This window comes from Pangasianodon hypophthalmus, chromosome 17 (genome assembly GCF_027358585.1).
Source record: "Pangasianodon hypophthalmus isolate fPanHyp1 chromosome 17, fPanHyp1.pri, whole genome shotgun sequence".
NCBI lineage: Eukaryota > Metazoa > Chordata > Actinopteri > Siluriformes > Pangasiidae > Pangasianodon > Pangasianodon hypophthalmus.
The window spans coordinates 18,825,127-18,847,372 of NC_069726.1; the positions used below are offsets into that span (position 1 = coordinate 18,825,127).

General features: G+C 41.6%; 1 protein-coding gene across 3 annotated transcripts; it reads left to right on the top strand.

Annotated features, from left to right (window-relative positions):
• Positions 1–32: 32 nt before the first annotated feature.
• On the top strand, positions 33–22,141 carry setd1ba (SET domain containing 1B, histone lysine methyltransferase a). Of its 3 annotated transcripts, none has more exons than XM_053241557.1 (18): positions 33–350; positions 551–696; positions 953–1,051; positions 1,814–2,084; positions 4,079–4,200; positions 5,285–6,202; positions 9,363–10,073; positions 11,685–11,864; positions 12,184–12,277; positions 12,643–12,854; positions 14,783–14,867; positions 15,124–15,498; positions 15,803–16,971; positions 17,209–17,385; positions 17,502–17,627; positions 17,740–17,859; positions 18,087–18,224; positions 19,730–22,141. In XM_053241557.1, exons 1-18 carry the CDS (start codon positions 290–292, stop codon positions 19,901–19,903), a joined length of 5,178 nt encoding a protein of 1,725 aa, XP_053097532.1. In that variant the 5' UTR covers positions 33–289; the 3' UTR covers positions 19,904–22,141. The 3 variants fall into 3 exon arrangements, with proteins under 3 accessions (XP_053097532.1, XP_053097531.1, XP_053097533.1); XM_053241556.1 differs by having other exon boundaries at positions 51–350; positions 15,800–16,971; XM_053241558.1 differs by having other exon boundaries at positions 51–350; positions 4,079–4,191; positions 15,800–16,971.
• Positions 22,142–22,246: the final 105 nt, after the last annotated feature.

Sequence of the window (22,246 nt, forward strand, 5' to 3'; positions counted from 1 at the left end):
CCATACGCACATGCGTGTGTCTAATTAGTCGATATTCAGACAACGTCACGCTTTTGTCGTTTGAATAGAGTAGTGTATCTGAATGTCGTGTCGAATCTGCAGCGCCGAAAAAGCAGGCTAGCGCTCTATAGTGGTGTATTGTGGGAGAGACCCAGAGAGAAAGCCCAGGCTAGAGACACACAATATGTGTTGGCTCGCAAAAAAAGAGGCAGTATCTTCAAACCATGTAATGTAAATCAGCGAACGCGCATACAGTTGATTATAAAACTCATCGATCGGACACATTAAAATGTCCAGACCCGGAGAGAGAAGCAGAGGAGATGAAGATCACGGCAAAAGGCAGAGTTCAAGTAAGCTCTCTGTATTTTTTCTCTCCCGTTGCTCTGTAATGTGTGTTTCGGTGACTGGGGGACGCTTCTGAAAGCCCCGTGTTTGTTTACCCTTAATCCTGCTGTTTGGAGACACGCGCACGACTTTACTAAACCGTGTTGAGTGTGTGTGTGTGTGTGTATGTGTGTGTATGTGTGTGTTCACCTCTGCTTTAACCCAGGTTTGGCGAACGGCGGCACGGAGAACAGCTCGGCAGAGAAGCGGAGAGAGCACCACTGGAGAAGTTACAAGTTGATTATTGACCCGGCGCTGAGAAAGGGATCACACAAACTGTACCGATACGATGGACAGCATTTCAACATACCGGTGAGCCACGCATATACACACCGCACACACGCCGCACACGCGCGCGCGCTCGGGATAATATCGTGACCGTGGACTGCTCCACGCAGCCTGAGTGTCAGCGTGCCTTATTCTTTTATTTTACTTGACCTCTCAGTCTTTTTGACTGTGAAATGAGCCACCCGTTTCATCCTCTGACGGAAAGGTGAGGTGAAGTGTGTGTGTGTGTGTGTGTGTGTGTGATTGCAAGCTCTGATCGCATTTCTGGGTTTCTCCTCAGAATCCCGGGATCCCCCCGGTGGACATGGTCAGGGACCCGCGGATCGGTCGCCTGTGGACCAGGTACAGGGAGACCGACCTGCCCGTGCCCAAGTTTAAGGTGAGGCATAAACATGTTTACACTGACACACACTTACACACACTTACTTAAACACAAACACACACGCGCGCGCGCGCATGTTGATCTACGATTGGATTGGAGCTGTATCGTGGATCAGACAGCGATGGCATGCTCGCGGGTCGCCATAGTAACGCTCCAAACCGCACGCTCCAAACCGTGGGGAATTGTGTGTGTGTGTGTGTGTGTACAGTGAGACATCCCGGTTTGGGATGGAGCCACTTTCCTGCACGCATGAAGGAAAATGAAAGATTTTTTTTTTATATAAAATGTAGATTAATAAAAAAATCGAGGACGTCATTAAAATAAAAATAACACTAATACTAACAGTAAGTTTTGTATGTTTGTTATGTTAAACACACAGTGAGTCTGTCTTCGTGAGTGCCCATGCAACATAACTAAACAGATAAACAGCTGGACACTGGACTCTTTAAGTGCAAAAATATACACATGTAGAGATATGATGAGATTAAAGTGTAATGGAGTTATTCTGTAAAGAGTATGGGCTATGTACAGGCTTGCACGTGCAATATTTCAGACTCAAGATTCAGGATCCAAGAACTTTTTTTGTGACATGTGACATGCTTTCTTGAACAATGAAATTCTTTTCATTCATAACATTATAAAGTTATTGAATGTAATCCTACTCCATGTGCTATAGGCTATGCAGTGTGCATAAACAGTACAGCAGAGTGAGTGAGTGAATGAGTGAGTGTGAAAATGCCCATTGATAATCATTAACAGATTGATGAATGCTACATCGGGCGCGTGCCTCCGAAAGAAGTGACATTCGCGAGGCTGAACGACAACATCCGGGAGGGTTTCCTTACCGACATGTGCCAGAAATACGGCGAGATCGAGGAGGTGGAAATTCTCTACAATCCCAAAAATAAGAAGCACCTGGGCATCGCTAAAGTGGTGTTTGGCTCAGTGAAGGCGGCCAAGGACGCGGTGCAGAACCTGCACAACACCTCTGTGATGGGGAACATCATCCACGCAGAGCTCGACCCCAAAGGTAAGAGCCATGAAACACTGAAACCCCGAAGTCGTTGCTTTACATTGTGCTTTATTTGGAATGTCACGTCACGACCCGTTGCTTGGTAACCGCCGTAAACGCTGCTGCACGTGGCTGTCAGCGCGCGCTCTCTGTCTGCTTCTTTACTACATCCTGCAAAACAAGTACATTTATAATAAATAAACACAACCAGGTTTTTAAATGGGTTTAGATTGGATGTGGGTGCAATTAAAAAGAAATAAAGTTCTGGAAGCAGAAGTGACAGATGCATGCGTCGCGAGCTCCTGTTGTGTGTGTTGTTATTTTGGAGTTATAATAATCAAAGCTGATGAATGTGTGTTGTAGGAGTGTGTGAGTGTTGCGTTGGGTAAAAAACACCGAAATACTGTTCTCTCTCTCTCTCTCTCTCTCTCTCTCTCTCTCTCTCTCTCTCTCTCTCTCTCTCTCTCTCTCTCTCCTCTTAAAGAGACAGAGTCCAATTGATCCCACAAATGTCAAATGTGAACTCTGCAGACAGCAGCAAAAAAAAAAAAAAAAAAACCCTGACATTATGAACATATAAATAATAGTCACATGCACACAATACACAGATTACTGTTATTTCTTTTCTCTGTGATGTGTGGATTAAAAAAACCTAACTTATACAATCTGTTCTGATAATTATACAGAGAGCTGCACTGATTTTTCAAAATGTGGTTTTATGAACTTCTTTGGTGTCACATTGCTGACCGATCAGCATCGTAGTACTCTACTTAGTTAGTAGTCTACTTTGCTTTAACACTTCTTTTTTTTTTTTTTTTTTTTAAGTATTTCTGCTATCGTAAACTATGAAAAAGTTGATGATCTGAAAAATGCATGCAAGCATTGCCATGGGAAAACGGCCCCGAATATCCAATCCTGTGCAAAAGCTTTAGGCACTTGTAAAGAAATGCTGTAAAGATTCCCCGTAAAATAATTCTATAAAGAGCAGTAAACAGTAATAAACTAAACAAAGTCAGTATTCGTTAGAGTAATCATTTGTCTTTAAAAATGCATCAGTAGTCTCAGGTACACTTTGTGCAGTTTTATGAGGAAATTGGTTGGTAAGTTTGTCTGAGCATCTTGGAGATCTGACAGTCGCATTACTTCTGTTTTTGTTGGTAATCCCTTAGAGCCGGGATTATTATTATTTTTTATTTATTTATTTATTTTTTATATGTAATAGTGGTCTATTACATAATGTGTTACCTTCTTTACTGACTTAAATTTTTGTTGGAAAAGTAATGTTCAGAAATCAAATTTTTTCCCCCTAAATCATAAAATAAACATCTGAGACAAAATTAAGTATTAAAAAGATTAGGGTGTCTCAGACTATGCGCAGTACTATACTGTATATTCAGTAGCTTTATTTGACTGAATGTATATAGTAAAAAAAATTCCAAAGTATTGGGAACACAATAAGAACAAATATAATACAAAATGTCATAACCATAACAACAACAACGAATAACTGAAATATGCTAATAGCATTATATTAAACTATAATTAATTAGTACTGTGCAAGAAAGTATTATTAATGTCTCAGTAGAAATAAGCACATTTTATCTTTCCCAGCAGTATATAACTAACCAAAGTAATAGGCTACTTTTCAAATAAAAACTACAGAGATTGCAGTAAAACTGGGGCAAATTTTCAAGGAATCCTTATTTCTTTATAAAATTTATTTTTATTTATTATTTTTAATAGTATTTATTATTATTTATTGATTTCTTAGTGTAGCTAAGAGAACTGATGCTGTTTTAAAAGCGAGGGATTGTCACACAGTTTTTCTCTGTTCACCATTCTTTACAGTCATTTTCAATATTTTTCATTTGATTATTTTGAAGTGTTTTAGCTTTACAGAATTTATTTAAGACTAACTATAACCACAAACGTCAGACATAAAAACAATTTGGTGCTGTTTAACTGAGAGTTGTGCCTGTGTGCGTTTCCGATCTTTGCTCTTACCTGCTCAGGTGAGAACCGGCTGCGTTATGTCCAGCGACTGATAAACGGGAGCTTCACGCCTCTGACAGTGCCAGTGGGAGACGAGGAGCCGTGTGAGGTGTCACCGCGCAGCCTGGCCGAGGTGCTGCTGGTAAACATCACATTACCAATCAATACTCTGAGAAAATAATCCTGATGCGCTGTTGGATAAAACGCTGCTAATATTTGGTGCTAATTTAAAGATACAATTGACCTATGCATGTTTAGTTACTGTTGCAATCTAAAAATGGAGGCAGAGTAAATGAGATAAGATGAGACATAACAGGTTTGGGGATTAAGAAGGGGTTCAAGTAGATGCTAACAGCAAGGCCTTCGGTGTTACAGGAAACATAAACTACCTTAAATTACTACACGTGGAACTGAGCCCAAATATTCTCAATCTCAGTTGTTAAGGTTAATGCACTCAGTTTCAGTGATAGAGTTCCTATGTAGATTCTGTGGTAAAAGTGTATTAAATATTAAATGTTTCAGCTACAACAATCGACACAACACCAGCTTTATGCTACCAGTAAAAGTGACGAGGTACGATGCGGTACCTCACATCAACGAACCAGCCAGAACCAGCCTTCACAGAAGCAAAAAAAGAACAGTTTTACTTTTTATATCCGCTTTAAAATTTTTTGTTTCTCATTTGCATCCACTGCATAACAGGGTTCTAACGCTGTGCTTCGGCCTTTCATTGAAATACAAATTGCAGCACCCTCTGGTGGTTCCGTCCCGACCTGCTAGGTAGAGGAGACTCCGAACAAAAAGTGTCCAGTGGTTCACATTTCATTTGTCGATGGTTTTAGTACATTATCCGGGTATTGATTGTACACAACTCAGTGAGCTTTATGTGATAAACACAGTACTCGCACTAAAGGTACACAGATTGCACCATTTGAAACGCAGCTCACGACTAACAAGTAATTCAGAGCATCATAAACACACATTTCAACATTATTCAATTTGATTACGATTTCTTAGTAAAGTCAGTGCATCATGGAATCTCAGATTTTACCATTTAATTTGAGTTAAAGCGATAATTAGCATTTTGCACTCTAAGGTGCTACACGAAAAAAAAAAATTACATTAATGGAGTAACTAACAAGTAAGGGAAAATTGTAGCCTTCAGTTTAGTGCTGTGCTAACTACATCACGTTTGTGTGTGTGTGTGTGTGTGTGTGCACGTGTAGTCATCCTGTGAGCCGTTACGTCGCCTCTCTGAAAGTGGGTCCACCAGCACAAGCACCCCGCTCTCCATGGACACAGCTTATTCAAGCCTTAGACAGGATGCTACACCCCAATCACAGACAACGCCCATCACGCCCCGCCCTTCTGGCACACCCTTCTCTCAGGACTCTGCCTACTCTGGCAGACAGGCCACGCCCACCTTCCAGCGCTCCCGGAGACATGAGACCAAATTCCAGGACGCATACAACCGCCGTCCGGAAAGGCATTACGTCCACGGGGGTTACCGTGGCAATGCAGAGAAGCCAAACCCACCGCCTGAAGCTCCACCCCCACCTGTCACACCCAATTTTAAGCCTGCATTCTCACCATACCAGCCCCCCATGCCCCCTGTTTACCCCCCTGCCGAACCGCACTTTCACCAGTCAGATTACAGACACCCTCCTCCTCAAGCCCCGCCCCCTACTACGCCTGAGTTTCACCCCGAACCGCCTCCTATGCCAGAGGAAGCACGGCCTGCCACCCCGACCTCTTGCCCCTCCCCTTCGCCGGGCACACCCACTCTGGAGGCAGAGCGTCACAGCCTGGACTCGCGAATTGAGATGCTGCTGAAGGAAAAGCGCACAAAGTTGCCATTTCTGAGCGAAGGTGGAGACTCGGACGGAGAGGTGCGCATGGAGGGCAGTCCCATCTCCTCCTCCTCCTCTCAGCTATCACCCATCCCACCATCCTCTGCTGCCCTACGCACAGCCCGCCCACCAAGCACTGGCCTTGAGGATATTAGCCCCACCCCGCTGCCCGACTCCGATGATGACGAGCCCATCCCAGGCACTGCCTCCGCTATGCACCACCCACAGAGCACCTCACCATCAAACACGCACAATGTGGGGGGGCCACATACCCCAACTGACAAAGTGGATACGGTAAGACACGAGTTATAAATTCTGAAGTGTGTACTTTCAGTCAGATTTATCTATTTATCAAAAATAAATTGTTGTTGGGCATAAATTACATTTATATTTATGTCCATCAAAGCATACGTGTTCAATATGGATGTGTCTCTATGTTACGTAACAGTAAGGTTACAACATCACCAAGTTTACCAAAGGAGTATATGCGTGACAGGAATGTCATTTCTTCAAGAAGGATATGTTCTAAGAACAAAAGTTTTACAAATGCACTGCTGTTTGATGTCATCAGTATGTGTCTCTAACTTCTTCCCATCCTACATTGCGTGAACGTTCTCTCCAGACAAGAACGTTAGTGTGTAGTTCTGAATCGCAGCACATAAAATAAAAGCAGATTGGGTTACTTTTAGAAACATCTATTTAACGCTACCTGAGCAATGCTGAGAGTTAAAGCATTCTGTAGCTCCACGTTTTAGTTCAGCAAAATCTCTCCAGATTCCTGATTCTTGAAAAATATTAGACTTACTCCTCTTTTATCTTTTATTAACATGCGGACTCAGGCTTTTGCATTCATAGATACGCACCCCGCTGAGCTTTTTAAAAAAATGAAATTTAAAAAGACATCCACTGCATACATTGTTTTGTCATGGTGGGAGATCTTGAGCTGGTGTGTATTTAAACAGCAGTTAAACAAAATCCGCATTAGAAACACATTCAGTATTTACTCATGTGTTTTTTCTTTTCACCCTTTGTCCTGTTATCATTATTATGCCCAGACGATTTAAAAACAAAGTTATGCCCAAAATGGAACTTCAGTAAATGCTGAATTTTCAGAAATTTTGTCCATCACTCAGTTTGGAGGGGTGCTTTGTGGGAACTAAGCACATCGCAGCTCTAACTCCAGTGCCCACTGACGACCTCTTGGCACACTGGACCTCTGTATTTCTAGCTGTATGAATGTAAAGAGGGTTTACCCAAAATATTTGACATTACAAGTTGATGCAGTGAATCTTTCTTTGTGCCAGTTAGTGAATGGTGAGTGTGACAGATTGCAGTGTGTATATATGTATGTGTGTGTGTGTGTGTGTGTGTGTGTGTGTGTGTGTGAGGAGGTTTTTAGGACCCAGCGGAAACACAGCAGTTGGTGTAGGAAGTTGTGAAATCTGCCTGACTTTATAGCACTGAAGATAACATCACGCACATGTGCTCCTCCCCTACCATTGTGTGTTAATGAATTGTATATCACATAAATGACTAGCAGGTTATAAACACAAACATATCAATAAATCAGAACAGTAAAGATGATGTTCAATATTTGACAGATAACTTTCACTGGAAGTAGAATTATAGAATTTCTTTCTCCAAGAAATCACATGTGGTCAAAGAAATTAGTTTTTATAATTATATTATATTATAAGTCTAGTTTCTCTATATATTTAACAGCTATTGTCTGAAGCTCAGGTTGCTGTACCCTTTGCTTTTTTGGTGTCTGCTGCAAGCCAGGCACTGTATGAACACAAAAATAGAAAAAAAATCATTAGGTATGTGTAGACAAACACTTGTACAATACTTGCTATGAAATATCATTCAGAACAAGAACAATGTAAGTATAATATCATAAGCTGTGATAAGATTGTGATATCAGTGTGTGCCTGATTATACGCATGAGACCGTACATTTTGGATCTTGAGTGCTGTGTATAACTAAAGTAAAAGTGCTCGTGGGTGTAAGTGAGCCTTCCTTTATGGAAGTAAACACTAAGCACTTGCTTCATGTGTGTGAGCAGAGTTGAGCAGAGCACTTTCAGTTCCTCTCTACCACATCAGGGTGTTGCAGGAGGGAAGACAATGCTCGGCCGTTTAGTGCTGCACTTCCTGTAGAGCTGGAGCGGCTGCATTTCTGCTTCCCCCACTTACTACACAAAGCAGTATCTGGGCCCCCATAGTGTACTCTCAACAAACATGCTCAGCCTGTTTTTAATTCATAAAGTGCATTCATAACTGCAGATGAGAGTTTACACACATACTCTTAACAAAAGTGCATACATATTGATATACTGATATACAGCATGGTATACAGCATCAAACTATCTGAGCTGTGGATTCTGTAATGCTTCTCAAACTATTTGTGGATCCATTTAACTGTAAAATAAATTCCATGGACCCATTCAATTTGAGTGACCAGTCAAACCGGCTAATAACTATAAGAACTCGATAATAAATATAATAACTTTAATAGTGGTGGGTTGTGATTTCCACCAGAATAACCAAAAAAAAAAAAAAATCACGTTACCCCAAGATATTCTTCACAGACCGCTGAGGTTCCCTGGACCCCACTTTGAGAACCACTACTGTAAAGAATTATGATGTACTTTTATTTCTATATACGATAAAATGTTTTAGCTTTTGTGGCTGTTTGTAGAAACCCAACTAATATATAGACTTTAATTTTCATCATTAAGTCATTTAAGACTTTAGTGGCTTCACTAGTGCTTAGAACCTTAAAGTGTTCTGTCAGGCTCTATATGTTTCAAAATCTGTTTCTCCTTATTGCCTGACAAAATCCCTCTGCCATAATAGCTCTTCGGAACATATATATGTTCTTTCAGATGTGAAGGAGAATATGAACCATGGCTTTACAAATACAAATTCTACAGTAAACAGGCACTGATCACTAAAAAAATAATAATCAGATCATTTAATAGACATGAAAATCAAAAGAGTCTCATTCAGGAGCAAATCTGTCAGTATTGAGACATTAGGCGTGCTGTCTTTACGCTGAACTCAGCCTCAGGTAACATCAAAATCTCATTAACAGCAGCTTTAGCTCAAACTGGTTGTGTACGTTTATACTGTACAATATGTCTCATAAATGTACTTTACATATATCGTATATGCTGTATATGCCGGTGTGTTGTATGTATGTTTTGTCTTTTCAATTTATTTATTCTGTTCTTCTTCTCCTTTTCAGGAAGTTTTTAAATAGAAAACTGTTAATATGGACAAATTTGTAATCATTTTACTCTTAATTCCTGTTTATGGGGGAAAAGTGCAAAAAGTCAAAGTACAAAAAATCACAGGAAAAGGAGAACTTTCTGACATATCATCCATCTGTCTGTATGTCATGGGAATTTTACTTACCAAAAACTTACCTTTCTGTCTGTCTCTGTTTCCAGGGTAACCAGTCGTCAGGGGAGGATATGGAAATCTCTGATGATGAGATGCCAGGCACGCCCATCTCCAGCGACTGCGCTAAGGGCATTGTGGTGAACTCGGCCGTGTCTCCGATAACCCCTCAGTCCATGCCGCTCCCACCTCCTGGCTTCCCTCCTCTGCCCCCTCCACAGCCTGCGTACGCCATGCACTTACCCCCCCATCTCCCTGCTCCACCTCCAATGCTGCCCCCAATGCCCCCGTACCCACCAGGCATGATGGCCATGGTGCCTGTGGAGCTGATGAGCTGTTTGCCGCAGTGGGGCAGTGTGCACATGTCATTCCAGATGCAGACGCAGATGCTGAGCCGCATGGCACAGAGCCAGCGTGCTTACCCTTACCCACAGTTCCTAGGGGGAACGACAACTGCAAGCACGGGTGCTATGCAGTTCGGCGGTCCCTACCAGCCCTTGTCCATGGTGGGCACTCCCAGTGGTGGACACGGGCAGCCCTGGCCTTTACCCACCATGCCCAAGTTTAACCCGTCGGTGCCACCACCTGGCTATGAGCCGAAGAAAGAAGACCCGCACAAAGCCACGGTGGACGGCGTGCTCATGGTCATTGTCAAAGAGCTGAAGGCCATCATGAAGAGAGACCTCAACCGCAAGATGGTGGAAGTGGTGGCCTTCAGGGCCTTTGACGAGTGGTGGGAGAGGAAGGAACGCTCTGCCAAGGTGGGCATTCTATCACCAATCCTCAAAGAAATATTTTACATATTTTATAGTGCATGATAGGAAAGGACGAAACACTCTGCTACAGTTTTTCATCACAGAAAATGAATGTAAATATCCCGATTTTCTTCTTTAATATATTCTATTTTCCAACCTATAAATAATTACTGAAATTAGTTCCTTTATATTAATTCACTTACATTATAACTGCTATAAATTCTTCTTTCACCAGCCTCTCTTCTTTTTTCTCTTTTGAAGTTAATATATGGAATTAAAAAAAAAAACACACCTTGGCATGTAAAAAAAAAAAGAAAAGAAAAGAAAGAAAGTAAGGTTGTCCTTGGTTCTTTCCTGTGGATGTAAATTACTGTTACAAAATGCTGACACTGGAGACTCCTTCCATAAATGTGAGGTTAACTTCTCCTTACAGAAAACTTCACCATATCAGTGATTTTTATTAAATAAACAAAATCATTAAATAAATTTTTGTTAGATTTTTTTGGTTAAATAACAACACATCCATTTATTGGTTTATTATTAGTCTTGGATTATGTGAAGCCTCTGCCATACAAGTCCCTTGTTTCTATAGAAACAATGTCATATTAGAATAAGTGCATTAATGACAGTTTGAGTTATAGCCAGCACTACTGTCTGAGCCATGCTGTTAAAAAGAATGCACACCTTCTGACCGATCAGATTCAGGAATACAACCGCACTGTGACAGCACGGCTCAGAGAGTACTTCCACCTGTAACACGAGCGATAGGTTATAAATGTGCTTGTTCTAATATGTCATTGTTTCTATAGTAACAGCTTATATACAGGAATTTGCATGGCTCCAAATCCTCCATGTAATCTAACCTAATAATTAAAAAAAAAAAAAACTTGTTTTTTGACAAAGTAAAATGTAGAATTTTTGATGTGGTGACAGTTTTTGTTAGAAGACATGTATTTATAGATATTTGTATTTTGTAAGTATTTGTAGGACAGAGGAGTTTACAGTTTCTTTAAAAATGATAAGCTGTGTTGTTTGAGAGAGAGAGAGAGAGAGAGAGAGAGAGATTGGTGAAGAATGACTATTGTTGCTATAACATAAGTGAGAACAGGAACTAACTTATCTCTCAGACATTCCACAACATTAAATCTAACTATAAACCATTAAAATGTGCCACGTGTTGTTTGTTAATTAATTAAACGTTGTAGTGTTGGCAAATTGTTGAGGTATAAGTGGAACACACTCCAGACGGCACGTTATATGAAAATAAAGCACTTCATGGGGTAGCTCCACTTCCCATCGTGCCGCATCACACCCCCCTTATTTTTGTATAACAGCATGGTCTGTCGTGTGTTACATTCTTATATACGTAAGGAATATAATAAACTCAAAACTTCATAAACTTGATGAGTTACTGCATAAAAAATGAATTTAGGAATTTAGAATGCAGACACAAGAACTTTTTAAATGATGCTACCTCATAAACAAATGGATTAGGTGTGTATGGATTAATCACTAGATGGATGTTTATTTTTTGTTGGATATTGTATGCACTGTTCCTTGTTATCTCATCTCTGTCTATCTCTTTCTTTCTTTCTTTCTTTCGTTCTTGTGTTTCAGGCGACGTCCACCCCAGTGAAGACAGGTGAGGGTAAGGAGGACGATAAGGAGCGAGTGAAACCGAAAGAGATGTTGTCATCCAGTCTGTTGGAGACGTGGGGTAAAGGCGAGGGTCTCGGCTATGAGGGCATGGGTCTGGGGATCGGCCTGCGAGGTGCCATCCGCCTTCCGTCCTTCAAGGTATGGATCATCCAGTGTGTGTACCACATGCAAATGTTGTCATATGGAGAATAAAGCAAGTGAAAGGTCATAGAGAACACACTCTTATACCTGTTAGTTCATGGCCGATTCGGTTATAGTAGTGCCGTTAAACAGGTAAACATCAGGTGCTCAGCAGGATTATAGCAGAGATTTTCTCAAATTTCATGTGAGATAGCAAAATACTGAAGTTTAGCTTTAAGAAAAGTGTTCCGCTGCTTTGTTCTGAAACATATTGTGCATTTACTCTGTGTGTGTGTGTGTGTGTGTGTGTGTGTGTGTGTGTGTGTGTGTCTTCTAGGTGAAGAGGAAAGAGCCTCCGGACCCAGTCTCCACAGGAGAGAGTAAGAGAGCTCGGCCGTCCACGCCTGTAGACGATGAGCTGGAGGATGAAGGTGAGAGTGACGTCATTCTGTAGCACAGCTCACTTCACCCTGTTATTGCAAACACTATCTCGAAATTTCCTTCATATTCTTATTACCATTAATATATACCCACTGTTGTCCCCAGATGAGCTGGTTTTTGAGTATTTCATAAACTGAAATCTCCTGGGATTTTCGCATACAACTGTCTTTAGAGTTTACACAGAATGATGCGAAAGATAAAAACAGCCAGTGAGCGGCAGTCCTGCAGGCAGAAACACCTTATTGATGTCTGAGGCTACAGTAGGCCCAGGCTCACTGAAACTGGACAGTTGAAGATTTGCCTGGTAATAATAACAGAGGTGTTCAGTATGTGCTGATCAAGTGTGTGTTTTTAGAGTCAGAGAGAGCAGACGCCCCCTCAGACGGCACCCGAGTGGATGATGCATCCTTTACCAAGCGAAGGCACGCCCGTCCTGTGGAGCTGGACAGTGAAGGAGAGGAGGAAGAGGATGAGGAAGAGGAGGAGACAGGCAGGGAGGAGTCGTCTGTGTCCGATCGAGAGGATGAGGCTGATGTAGATGTCTCTGAGAGACTGTCCTCTAGCAAGGTGAGAACCTTCAGAGTCAAAGGTCTATTTAGAAACATAATATACCAGTAGCTCTATATTCAGTCATCCTTCCCAAACCACATACTACCACCTACAGTCCCCTCTGAAAGTATTGCAAAGGCAAGACCACTAGTATTGTTTTTGCTATACACTGAAGACATTTGGGTTTGAGATCAAAGGATGCACGATAGATCAGAATTTCAGCTTTCATTTCCTGATATACAGTTGAGGTCAAAAGTTTACATCCCCCTTTCAGAATCTGCAAAATGTTTATTATTTTACCAAAATAAGAGGGATCATACAAAATGCATGTTATTGTTTATTTAGTGCTGACCTGAATAAGATATTTCACATAAAAGATGTTTACATATAGTCCACAAGAGAAAATAATAGATGAATTTATAAAAATGACCCCGTCCAAAGGTTACATCCCCTTGATTCTTAATACTGTGTTGTTACCTGAATGATCCACAGCTGTGTTTTTTTGTTTACTGATAGTTGTTCAAGAGTCCCTTGTTTGTCCTGAACAGTTAAACTGCCTGCTGTTCTTCAGAAAAATCCTTCAGGTCCCACAAATTCTTTGGTTTTCCAGCATTTTTTGTGTATTTGAACCCTTTCCGACAATGACTGATGCTCCAGAAGGAAAAACCATGCATTAAGAGCCGGGGGGTGAAAACTTTTGAACAGAATGGAGATGTGTACATTTTTCTTATTTTGCCTAAATATCGTATTATTTCATTTAGTACTGCCCTTCAGAGGCTACAGAAGATAGTTACATGTTTCCCAGAAGACAAAATAAGTTAAATTTACCCTGATCTTCAAATTCAAAAAGTTTTCACCCCCCGGCTCTTAATGCATGGTTTTTCCTTCTGGAGCATCAGTGTGCGTTTAAACCTTCTGTAATAGTTGCATATGAGTCCCTCAGTTGTCCTCAGTGTGAAAAGATGGATCTCAAAATCATACAGTCATTGTTGGAAAGGGTTCAAATACACAAAAAATGCTGGAAAACCAAAGAATTTGTGGGACCTGAAGGATTTTTCTGAAGAACAGCAGGCAGTTTAACTGTTCAGGACAAACAAGGGACTCTTGAACAACTATCAGTAAACAAAAAAACACAGCTGTGGATCATTCAGGTAACAACACAGTATTAAGAATCAAGGGGATGTAAACTTTTGAACGGGGTCATTTTTATAAATTCAACTATTATTTTCTCTTGTGGACTATATGTAAACATCTTTCATGTGAAATATCTTATTCAGGTCAGCACTAAATAAACAATAACATGCATTTTGTATGATCCCTCTTATTTTGGTAAAATTATAAACATTTTGCAGATTCTGAAAGGGGTATGTAAACTTTTGACCTCAACTGTGTATATATATATATATATATATATATATATATATAGCTCTGAATGTCTATTCTTGGTTTGAGCCCTGTGTTTTGCCTGTGAAGACTGTATTTGTTAAAAAGGATAAACCAATATGAAGACCAGAGAGCTGTTTATGGGAGAAAATTAAGCTATTTTGAAGCTGAGAAAAGAGAGAAAATCGATCAGAGCCATTGCACAAGCATTGGGCATAGCCAGTACAACAGTGTGGAATGTTTTTTGACAACTTGATCTCAAACCCAAATCTCTTCAGTGTATAGCAAAAACAAAAGAATTGGCTGCGCTGTTCCAATACTTCCGGAGGGGACTGTAGAACTAATATTAACAATACGATTACCTGTAGAGCATACTGTTTAAGAGCTGCAAGGAAGCTTTCTTGGTTACAGTGACAATTGGCCACTGCTTGTGGCTGCATCTCAAACTGCATATTACTCTACTAAATAGGTGACATACTGTTTAGTACTGTACTATGGGGATTGGGACACAACTCATGCCTCTGTTTCTCTCAGTGTCTGATCTGCTTGTTGCCAATTTGCAGGAGGCAGAAAAGGATAATGATGATGACGATGAAGATGGGAGCCAGTCTGAGAGTGAGAGCAGTTCTTCTGACTCGTCTGATGAAGGTACAGTGTGAGAGTGTTAATGAAGAGTTCATTGCTCCTGTTATTTAATATTCCGAAGAAGATTCTTGAAAATTGTTATTTTTTGGTTCATAAAAAATGGTGAATTTTTTTCAGTGGGTGTGTGATCCGTATCCGTGAATATACATTAGGGCTAACACTGGAAAATAGCTGAGGGGCATTTTTTTAGTTCTAGTTCATATGCTGTTGAAAGGCACTGTACAAACAAAATGTACTTCATTCTTGCGTCTCTGATCAGGAGCCACCAGCTCATCGTCTTCGCAGTCCGACTCTGACTCCTCCGAGAGTGACAGCTCCTCCGAGTACGAGTCCAGCTCAGATGAGAGAGAGGACGAGGAGGAGGAGGAGGAGAAGGAGAAAAAAGCACACGAGGTCGCCATGGATACAGAAGATGAAGATAAGGAAGTAGTGCCGTCGTCATCGTCGTCTTCCTCGTCCTCACCTTCGTCGTCCTCTGAGGACGAGGAGGAGGCAGAGATGAAGGCTCCCAGCACACCTGCAGCTCCTGTGGAAGAGGAGAGTGAGGTGGTACGGCTTGAGGCAGAGGAGGCAGTGCACGCCGTCACTGCCGCTCAGGACAATCTGCGGCGGCTGTCACCTAAAGGAATCAAAGGTTATCATTACGTTCACATCTGTGCATTTACCAGACACTCAAAGCTGAAGGGTCTTGGGATTAATAATAATAGTAATAATAATAATAATAACAACAACAACAACAACAACAATAATAACATCTACCATAACTCCTATTTAAGCACATATGTACATGTTAGCTTGTGGTATTTGCCAGGTTTCTATCTAGCTAGTAGTTTTTGTTAGCTAGGCCACCAGTTTGCAAAGAGTGTTTTGCTTTGCCATATTTTCCACAAGCCTCCACATATTAAATTCAGACTTGTTTCATTTCACATTTCCAGCAGAAGAGTCGGACATTGATCTGGAGGTAAGGAAGATGGAACCCCACCTGGAGGGAGTGGGGACCCTGAGGCCTCCAACCCCACCTCATGCAGAGGAAGAGGAAATACCTCGAACTCCAGGTCGTGATGTCCCTGCCCCTTCAGAGGCAGACACACCCACTATTCACCTGCCCCTTCCCCCTGCTCATTCTGTCCTCCCGCCCCCACGCCTCTCGAGCGACGAGGATATTCCCCGCACCCCGGGCCGTGACCTCCCCCACCGTCTCAGCAAATCACAGAGCAGTGAAACAGCACCTGCTACACCTACCATACCTGCTACACCCAGCACACCCAGTGAAGCCCCACCCACAGGAAGTAGCTTGTCCCTTAGTAGCCCGTTCCCTTACCCATTGCCCAGTACGGGCATCCCTCCCACACCTGGCCGGGATCTGAACTTTACCCCAGTTTTCCCAGACTCCCCTGCTGCCCTTCCTCTTCACAGGAAGTCCTCATCTGAAAAGCCGCTGTTCAAAGAACCTGGCAGTGCCACTTCCTGTTCCTCTTCCCCACTTCCTGTTGTTCCAGCTTCCTGTTTAGATGCTGCTACTGTGCCAACTAATCAGCACGTTCCCCTTATAGAACTTTCTGTGCCCGATGATTCTGCTTCCGGAAAGAAGAAACCAGGCCGACCCAGAAAGCCCGCCGTTGTTGAACCTGAGGATGCCCAGGAGCCTCCTGAGGCAATGATGTTGCTTCCTCCAGACCTCCCGGTGAAGGACCTGTTACCTGAATGTGAAGCATTACCAGGAGTGCTTCGAGGGGCAGATGGCTCTGCAGCATTGGCTCAGAAGGAGAAGGAGGAAAAAGCGGAAGAGAAACATGAGGAAATTAAACAGGACATAAAGGAGGAGGTGAAACAGACAGTTCCTTTTGAAGAGCCGCTACAGAAAACGCGAGGTCAGAGGCGGAGCTGGGAGGAGCTCCTCCTCTCCATGCACCTGCCTGTGAAGTCGCCACCACGGCGCAGCTTCCTGCCGCGGTCTGAGTTTGAGGAGATGACCATCCTGTATGACATCTGGAACGAAGGCATTGACGAGGAGGACGTACGCTATCTCAAAATCACCTATGAAAAGATGTTGCAGCAGGATAATGCCCATGACTGGCTCAACGACACACTCTGGGTTCCTCACCCTCATATCCTTTACTGCTAAACACTTCAGCATACTTACAACCTGTAGTGTAGTGTGTCCATTTAACAGCTTTGTGTAATTCTAGTCATTATTTTATTTGAAAACTCTGTTTTCATCAACCTTAAATACATGAAAATGTAATTTTGGGATATTCAGGTGTTGTTTCTGAATTACTGCACAGGGTAAAAAGAACACACACTTCCTGTATCTGTAGTTGTTTCCTTAACTGCACTTTCTGCACCTACCAGCAGTGGCAGTCTGCCTGGGGGCAAGAAAAAGCGGCGGGAGGATGGTATGCGTGATCATGTAACTGGCTGTGCACGTAGCGAGGGCTACTACAAAATCGACAAAAAGGACAAAGTGAAATACCTGAACAGCACTAGGTTACAGTCAGACGAGCCTGATAAAGACATGCAGGTGAGTTAATCGACTTGTTAAACTCACTGCATTAGTTACTGACCGATTCATTTCTTTCAAACGCCATTAAACGCCATTAGTGTACGTTAATGACTTTACTGATTTCTGTTGCCCAGGGCCGGATGATCCCGGCTCAGCCCCACGCCTCGACCCGAGCAGGCTCAGAGAGACGCTCTGAACAGCGCCGCCTGCTGTCCTCATTCAGCTGTGACAGTGACCTGCTCAAATTCAACCAGCTCAAGGTGAGAGTCCACTCCCCACACACAGACAGACACACGTGGGCACACACAACTAATTCAGTTATATATGCACTTTTTACACTTTTTAACACTTTTTTACACATTTCCTCTTTAGTTCCGTAAGAAGAAGATCCGATTCTGTAAGAGTCACATCCATGACTGGGGTCTGTTTGCCATGGAACCTATCGCTGCTGACGAGATGGTTATTGAGTACGTTGGACAGAACATCAGACAGGTAAAAGCCATAAAATGTGCAAATTACACTATTTTAGCTCTTATTCAGAGAGTGATTGCAATAATTATGCAAAGTTTAATATTTTTTGCTAAATTACAGAGACTAAGATTTAGAATTTGGTTTAGGATTATGGTACAGGGTTCAGGTATAGGCATTAGAAGAAGTGTGTGTGTAGCAGTGGTAGAGGTGGTTAAATGAACTCTGTGTGTGTGTGTGTGTGTGTGTAGGTGATCGCGGACATGAGAGAGAAGCGTTATGAGGAGGAAGGCATTGGCAGCAGCTACATGTTCCGTGTTGATCACGACACCATCATTGATGCTACAAAGTGTGGAAACTTCGCTCGCTTCATCAACCATAGCTGCAATGTGAGTCTAATATATACACACACACACACACACACACACTATGTGGTTTCCATCGTAGTTCAAGAAACCTTTTATCTTCCACATTATAAATTCTTCATAGAAATGATTTGGTAACTATGGAAACCTGTGGTGATCTACTCTGCAGTGTGTGATTGGCTGGAGGGCTTTTGATCATGTACTCTTCAGCAGAACAGCAGCTAATACTAATGTACCTGTTGATTATTGTGTGATCAGTGTTATAATCACAATATTTTCAGGGTATGTATTTTGTAGGGTCATGTATCTTCTTAAAGCATTCTGGAGGTCACAAGTTTATAATGTTGTTATTTGTGCACGGGTAGAAAGGCTACTAGTGATCACTGTAATGAGTGAAATAATTATTGCCACACAGGTTAACGCAGCATTTTAGAGTAAATTTGCCATCGTAGTGTTTTCCACCTGTGATAGGAATGGGATTTGAACAACATATTGCACACTGCTAGATGTGCTGAGTCTGATTATTATTTCCCAGGATGCACTTGCCTGATGCACAGTCTTTGATGCAACAGCCTAAATGGAGAGGAGTGCTTTGTGTAGAGAATTTGATTATCAGTGCCCTCTACTGGGGACTTCAGGGTATCTGACCAATTACCATATTTAGAGTTTAGAATTTTTTAAAAGTTAGTTTTTATTTTTGTGTTATTTTCAGTTATCGTTCAAAATTAATTTTTGCTTCAGTTATGGGTTTGTTGTGGCTTGATTAATATTAGCTCTGGGACTAAGACTAAAAGGTGTGGAGCTATTTTGTGTGTGTCATGTTTAGTGAGGTATAAATATACACTATATGGCCAAAAGGTTGTGGACACCTGATCATCACACCCATACCTGCTTGCTGAACAGCCCATTCCATCAGTCACACCAGCTTTCAGACAAGTTCAAAAATTAGCCAGAGGAATTGCTTCCTTTGCTATGTTTTCTCATTCACATTCACATGCCAATATATCTATTAGGTCAGTAATTCTATCTAGTCATTCTGTCTAGTTGTCCCTACTCCAATGTGTGCTTTATGTTTTTCTGTTTCCAAAATTTGTAACGTGATGCATTGTTCCATGCATTGCTGAGGGAGTTGCTATATATGAACAGTACCCCAGGCACATCAAAATCGAAGAATTCATTTCTGGAAATAGTAGCCATTTCAAATCTATGTTCTGCTCCCCGCCTTGCGGATTAGCCGTTTACTACTCCGTCAGTGTGTAAGGTCAACTTGTGCAGTTGCAGTCGCGTTTGCGTGCTTGCATAGAGTATGGATGGCCATGGCATTGTTTGGATTTGAACTTGTGATCTCCTGACAATAGGGTGAACGCTGTTTTGTTGTGCCACTTGGTATCACCAAACTGCTTGGTTTTATGGTCATGTACAATTCTTAAGCTTTGTGTGGCCTGTAACAAGTCTGTCCAATCAGCTGAAATCATTGGTGCCTGCTGACATGCTGTTAATGTATTGTTTTGTGTATGTGTGTTCCACAGCCGAACTGCTATGCCAAGGTGATTACGGTGGAGTCTCAGAAGAAGATTGTAATCTACTCGCGCCAGCCAATCAACGTCAACGAGGAGATTACCTATGATTACAAGTTCCCCATCGAGGACGAGAAGATCCCTTGTCTGTGCGGAGCTGAGAACTGCAGGGGGACGCTCAACTAACGCTGTAGAGCGGCAAGAAGCAGGAAGGGTGTTGGGGGTAATACACACACCCTCCACCCTCCACTCTGCAGTTAGAGCAGCTATGTGTGTAGGGCTTTTTATACAAATAAATCCATCCAATGATTGTTTACGATTTACACACCGGTGCTCTTTAGACCACAACATGAATTTTCTACCACTCTTCCACTGAGAGAGAAGGACGGCCACCCCAGTCACCCTTCCCTTTCCAACGTCTACACACAAGTTATTGTGTATTAGGCAGGTCTTCGCCCATCCACTTGCTTCTTTCCTCTCTTTACAGACTTTATTTCTATACTGTACGCTCTACACGGGCACAGGCCTGTCGGCCACTACATGCACACAAATTCAGACACACTACTCAAACTTCAGGCTCGCTCACACACGTCACATCACACTTCCGTCGTCTGCAAGTTTTCAACAGTGTTTTTTCCGTTTGCTTATTTAATGCCCTTTCAAGTCATAACAATGCTGTGTGTTATGTATGTTTGTGTGTGTGTGTGTGTGTGTGTGTGTGTGTGCTGCCTCCTGCTGGCTATCTACTTTAATTATCAGCCTTCAGAATTATAGTAAGGACATTTTTTTTTGTGCAACAAATTGCACAGATAGATGGAGAAGGAGAGAGAGCGAGAGAGACAGAAAGTTGACCAGACAGCATCTTTCATGTTCAATCTGCATTAAGTATTTAACTCTATGATGTCGTGATAATATGGCATTAATTGCAATTTAATATATTATCACAATAACATATTGTATTGGCGGGACAGTTCTGTCTGTCAAATAAACTTATGGAAGAGCTTATGAAGAACACCAAAATAAGGGACCTTAGAAGACAGTGAAGTGTCTGCCATATTAATTGTGATAAACATATCGTGAATTTATCTTCCAACTGATTATCAGCTTGAGTACCTACTATAGTACGAAAGTTGATATTTCTGAAGACTGCGTTTAGAGATAATCTCATCTCATTTATTCTGTATCCACAGAGCTGCTTTCATTACACCGGTTTAAGCTGAATGGTTGATCGCTTATACCTAGTATTAAAACGCACACACACATACACACAATGTATTAATCAAACACATGATGTCATGTAGTTTCTGATTGCAAGCTTTATCATGCTGATCTTTCCTCTAGTGCTAATTTGCTACCATTTTAATGCTAATTTCACAAACTGCACAGTCGCCACTTGTGTCACCTGTATAGTATTGTCTTTTGAGCTGTATTATGCTTCCTCATGCTCAGTGATGGAATATAGCAGTATGCTAATTAGCTAAATGCTAAGGACAGGAAGTGATTTATAATTGGTGCCAACTTTTCTCCTTGGGTACATTCTAAGCAGCGCAAGCTGTTCTCCACCCTGCTGTGTTATCTCTGTAAGAATGTGTGTGTGTGTGTGTGTGTATTCTGTTTGTAACACTAGTACTTTATTCCCTCTCACCTCCTTCCTCTCATGCTCCCATCAGGGTGGGCGTGTCTCTCTCTCTCTCTCTCTCTCTCTCTCTCTGCGTGTATGTCCATATTGTACAGACGAACAGTTTGTACGAAGGATCTGGGACTTTTTATTGCGATACAGTGAGATATCGAGTATCGGTGCATCTTTTTTACCAGCAGAACTAATTTGAGATGATGAGATGATATTTTTGGGAGAGCTGATGTGTCGTGTTCTCCCTTTAAAGATTGTTTCTTGTAGAAACGTCTTTTTTTTCTGCCTGCTTTCCTTCAGTGTAAATACTCAGACTGTGAATATATAAATAAATAAGTATATATATATTTTGGAGGTGAGGGCTCGCTTGGCGCCACACAGAGAGCGCGTGCAGGATTTCAGCTTGTGTCAAGCTTTATTTTTTATTATTTTTCAGTTTGTAAATTCTATGAAAGCAGTTTGCCGTGTGTGATGGAGGGAGGATGACAATGCTGCATCGTTCCCTGACTATTTATTACACAAATGTATGAAAAACAGATCATTGACAAAAAATAAAGGATGTTTTTTCTTTTTGAATGATTTTGTTTCTTCTTCTTTAGTTTTTTATTGTTTTTTAATGAATATGCTTGAAGGAACATTTTGGTCAAAAACACGTTGGTCAAAAACACGTTACATTGAACCTAATGTCTCCCAAAACTCAAATGTAGTCAGTCAGCCAAAACGTAATTAAAGTAAATAAAAGCTCACTCAGCACCTTTTAAAGCATCAAAACATTTGATCTTTTTATTTCACATCACTATCAGTTTAAATAAACATAATGTTCTGTATTATTAATGTATGTAATGTGTAAATAACTAAAACACTTCACAGGCAGCAATAACACAATAAGAAAACTTTTG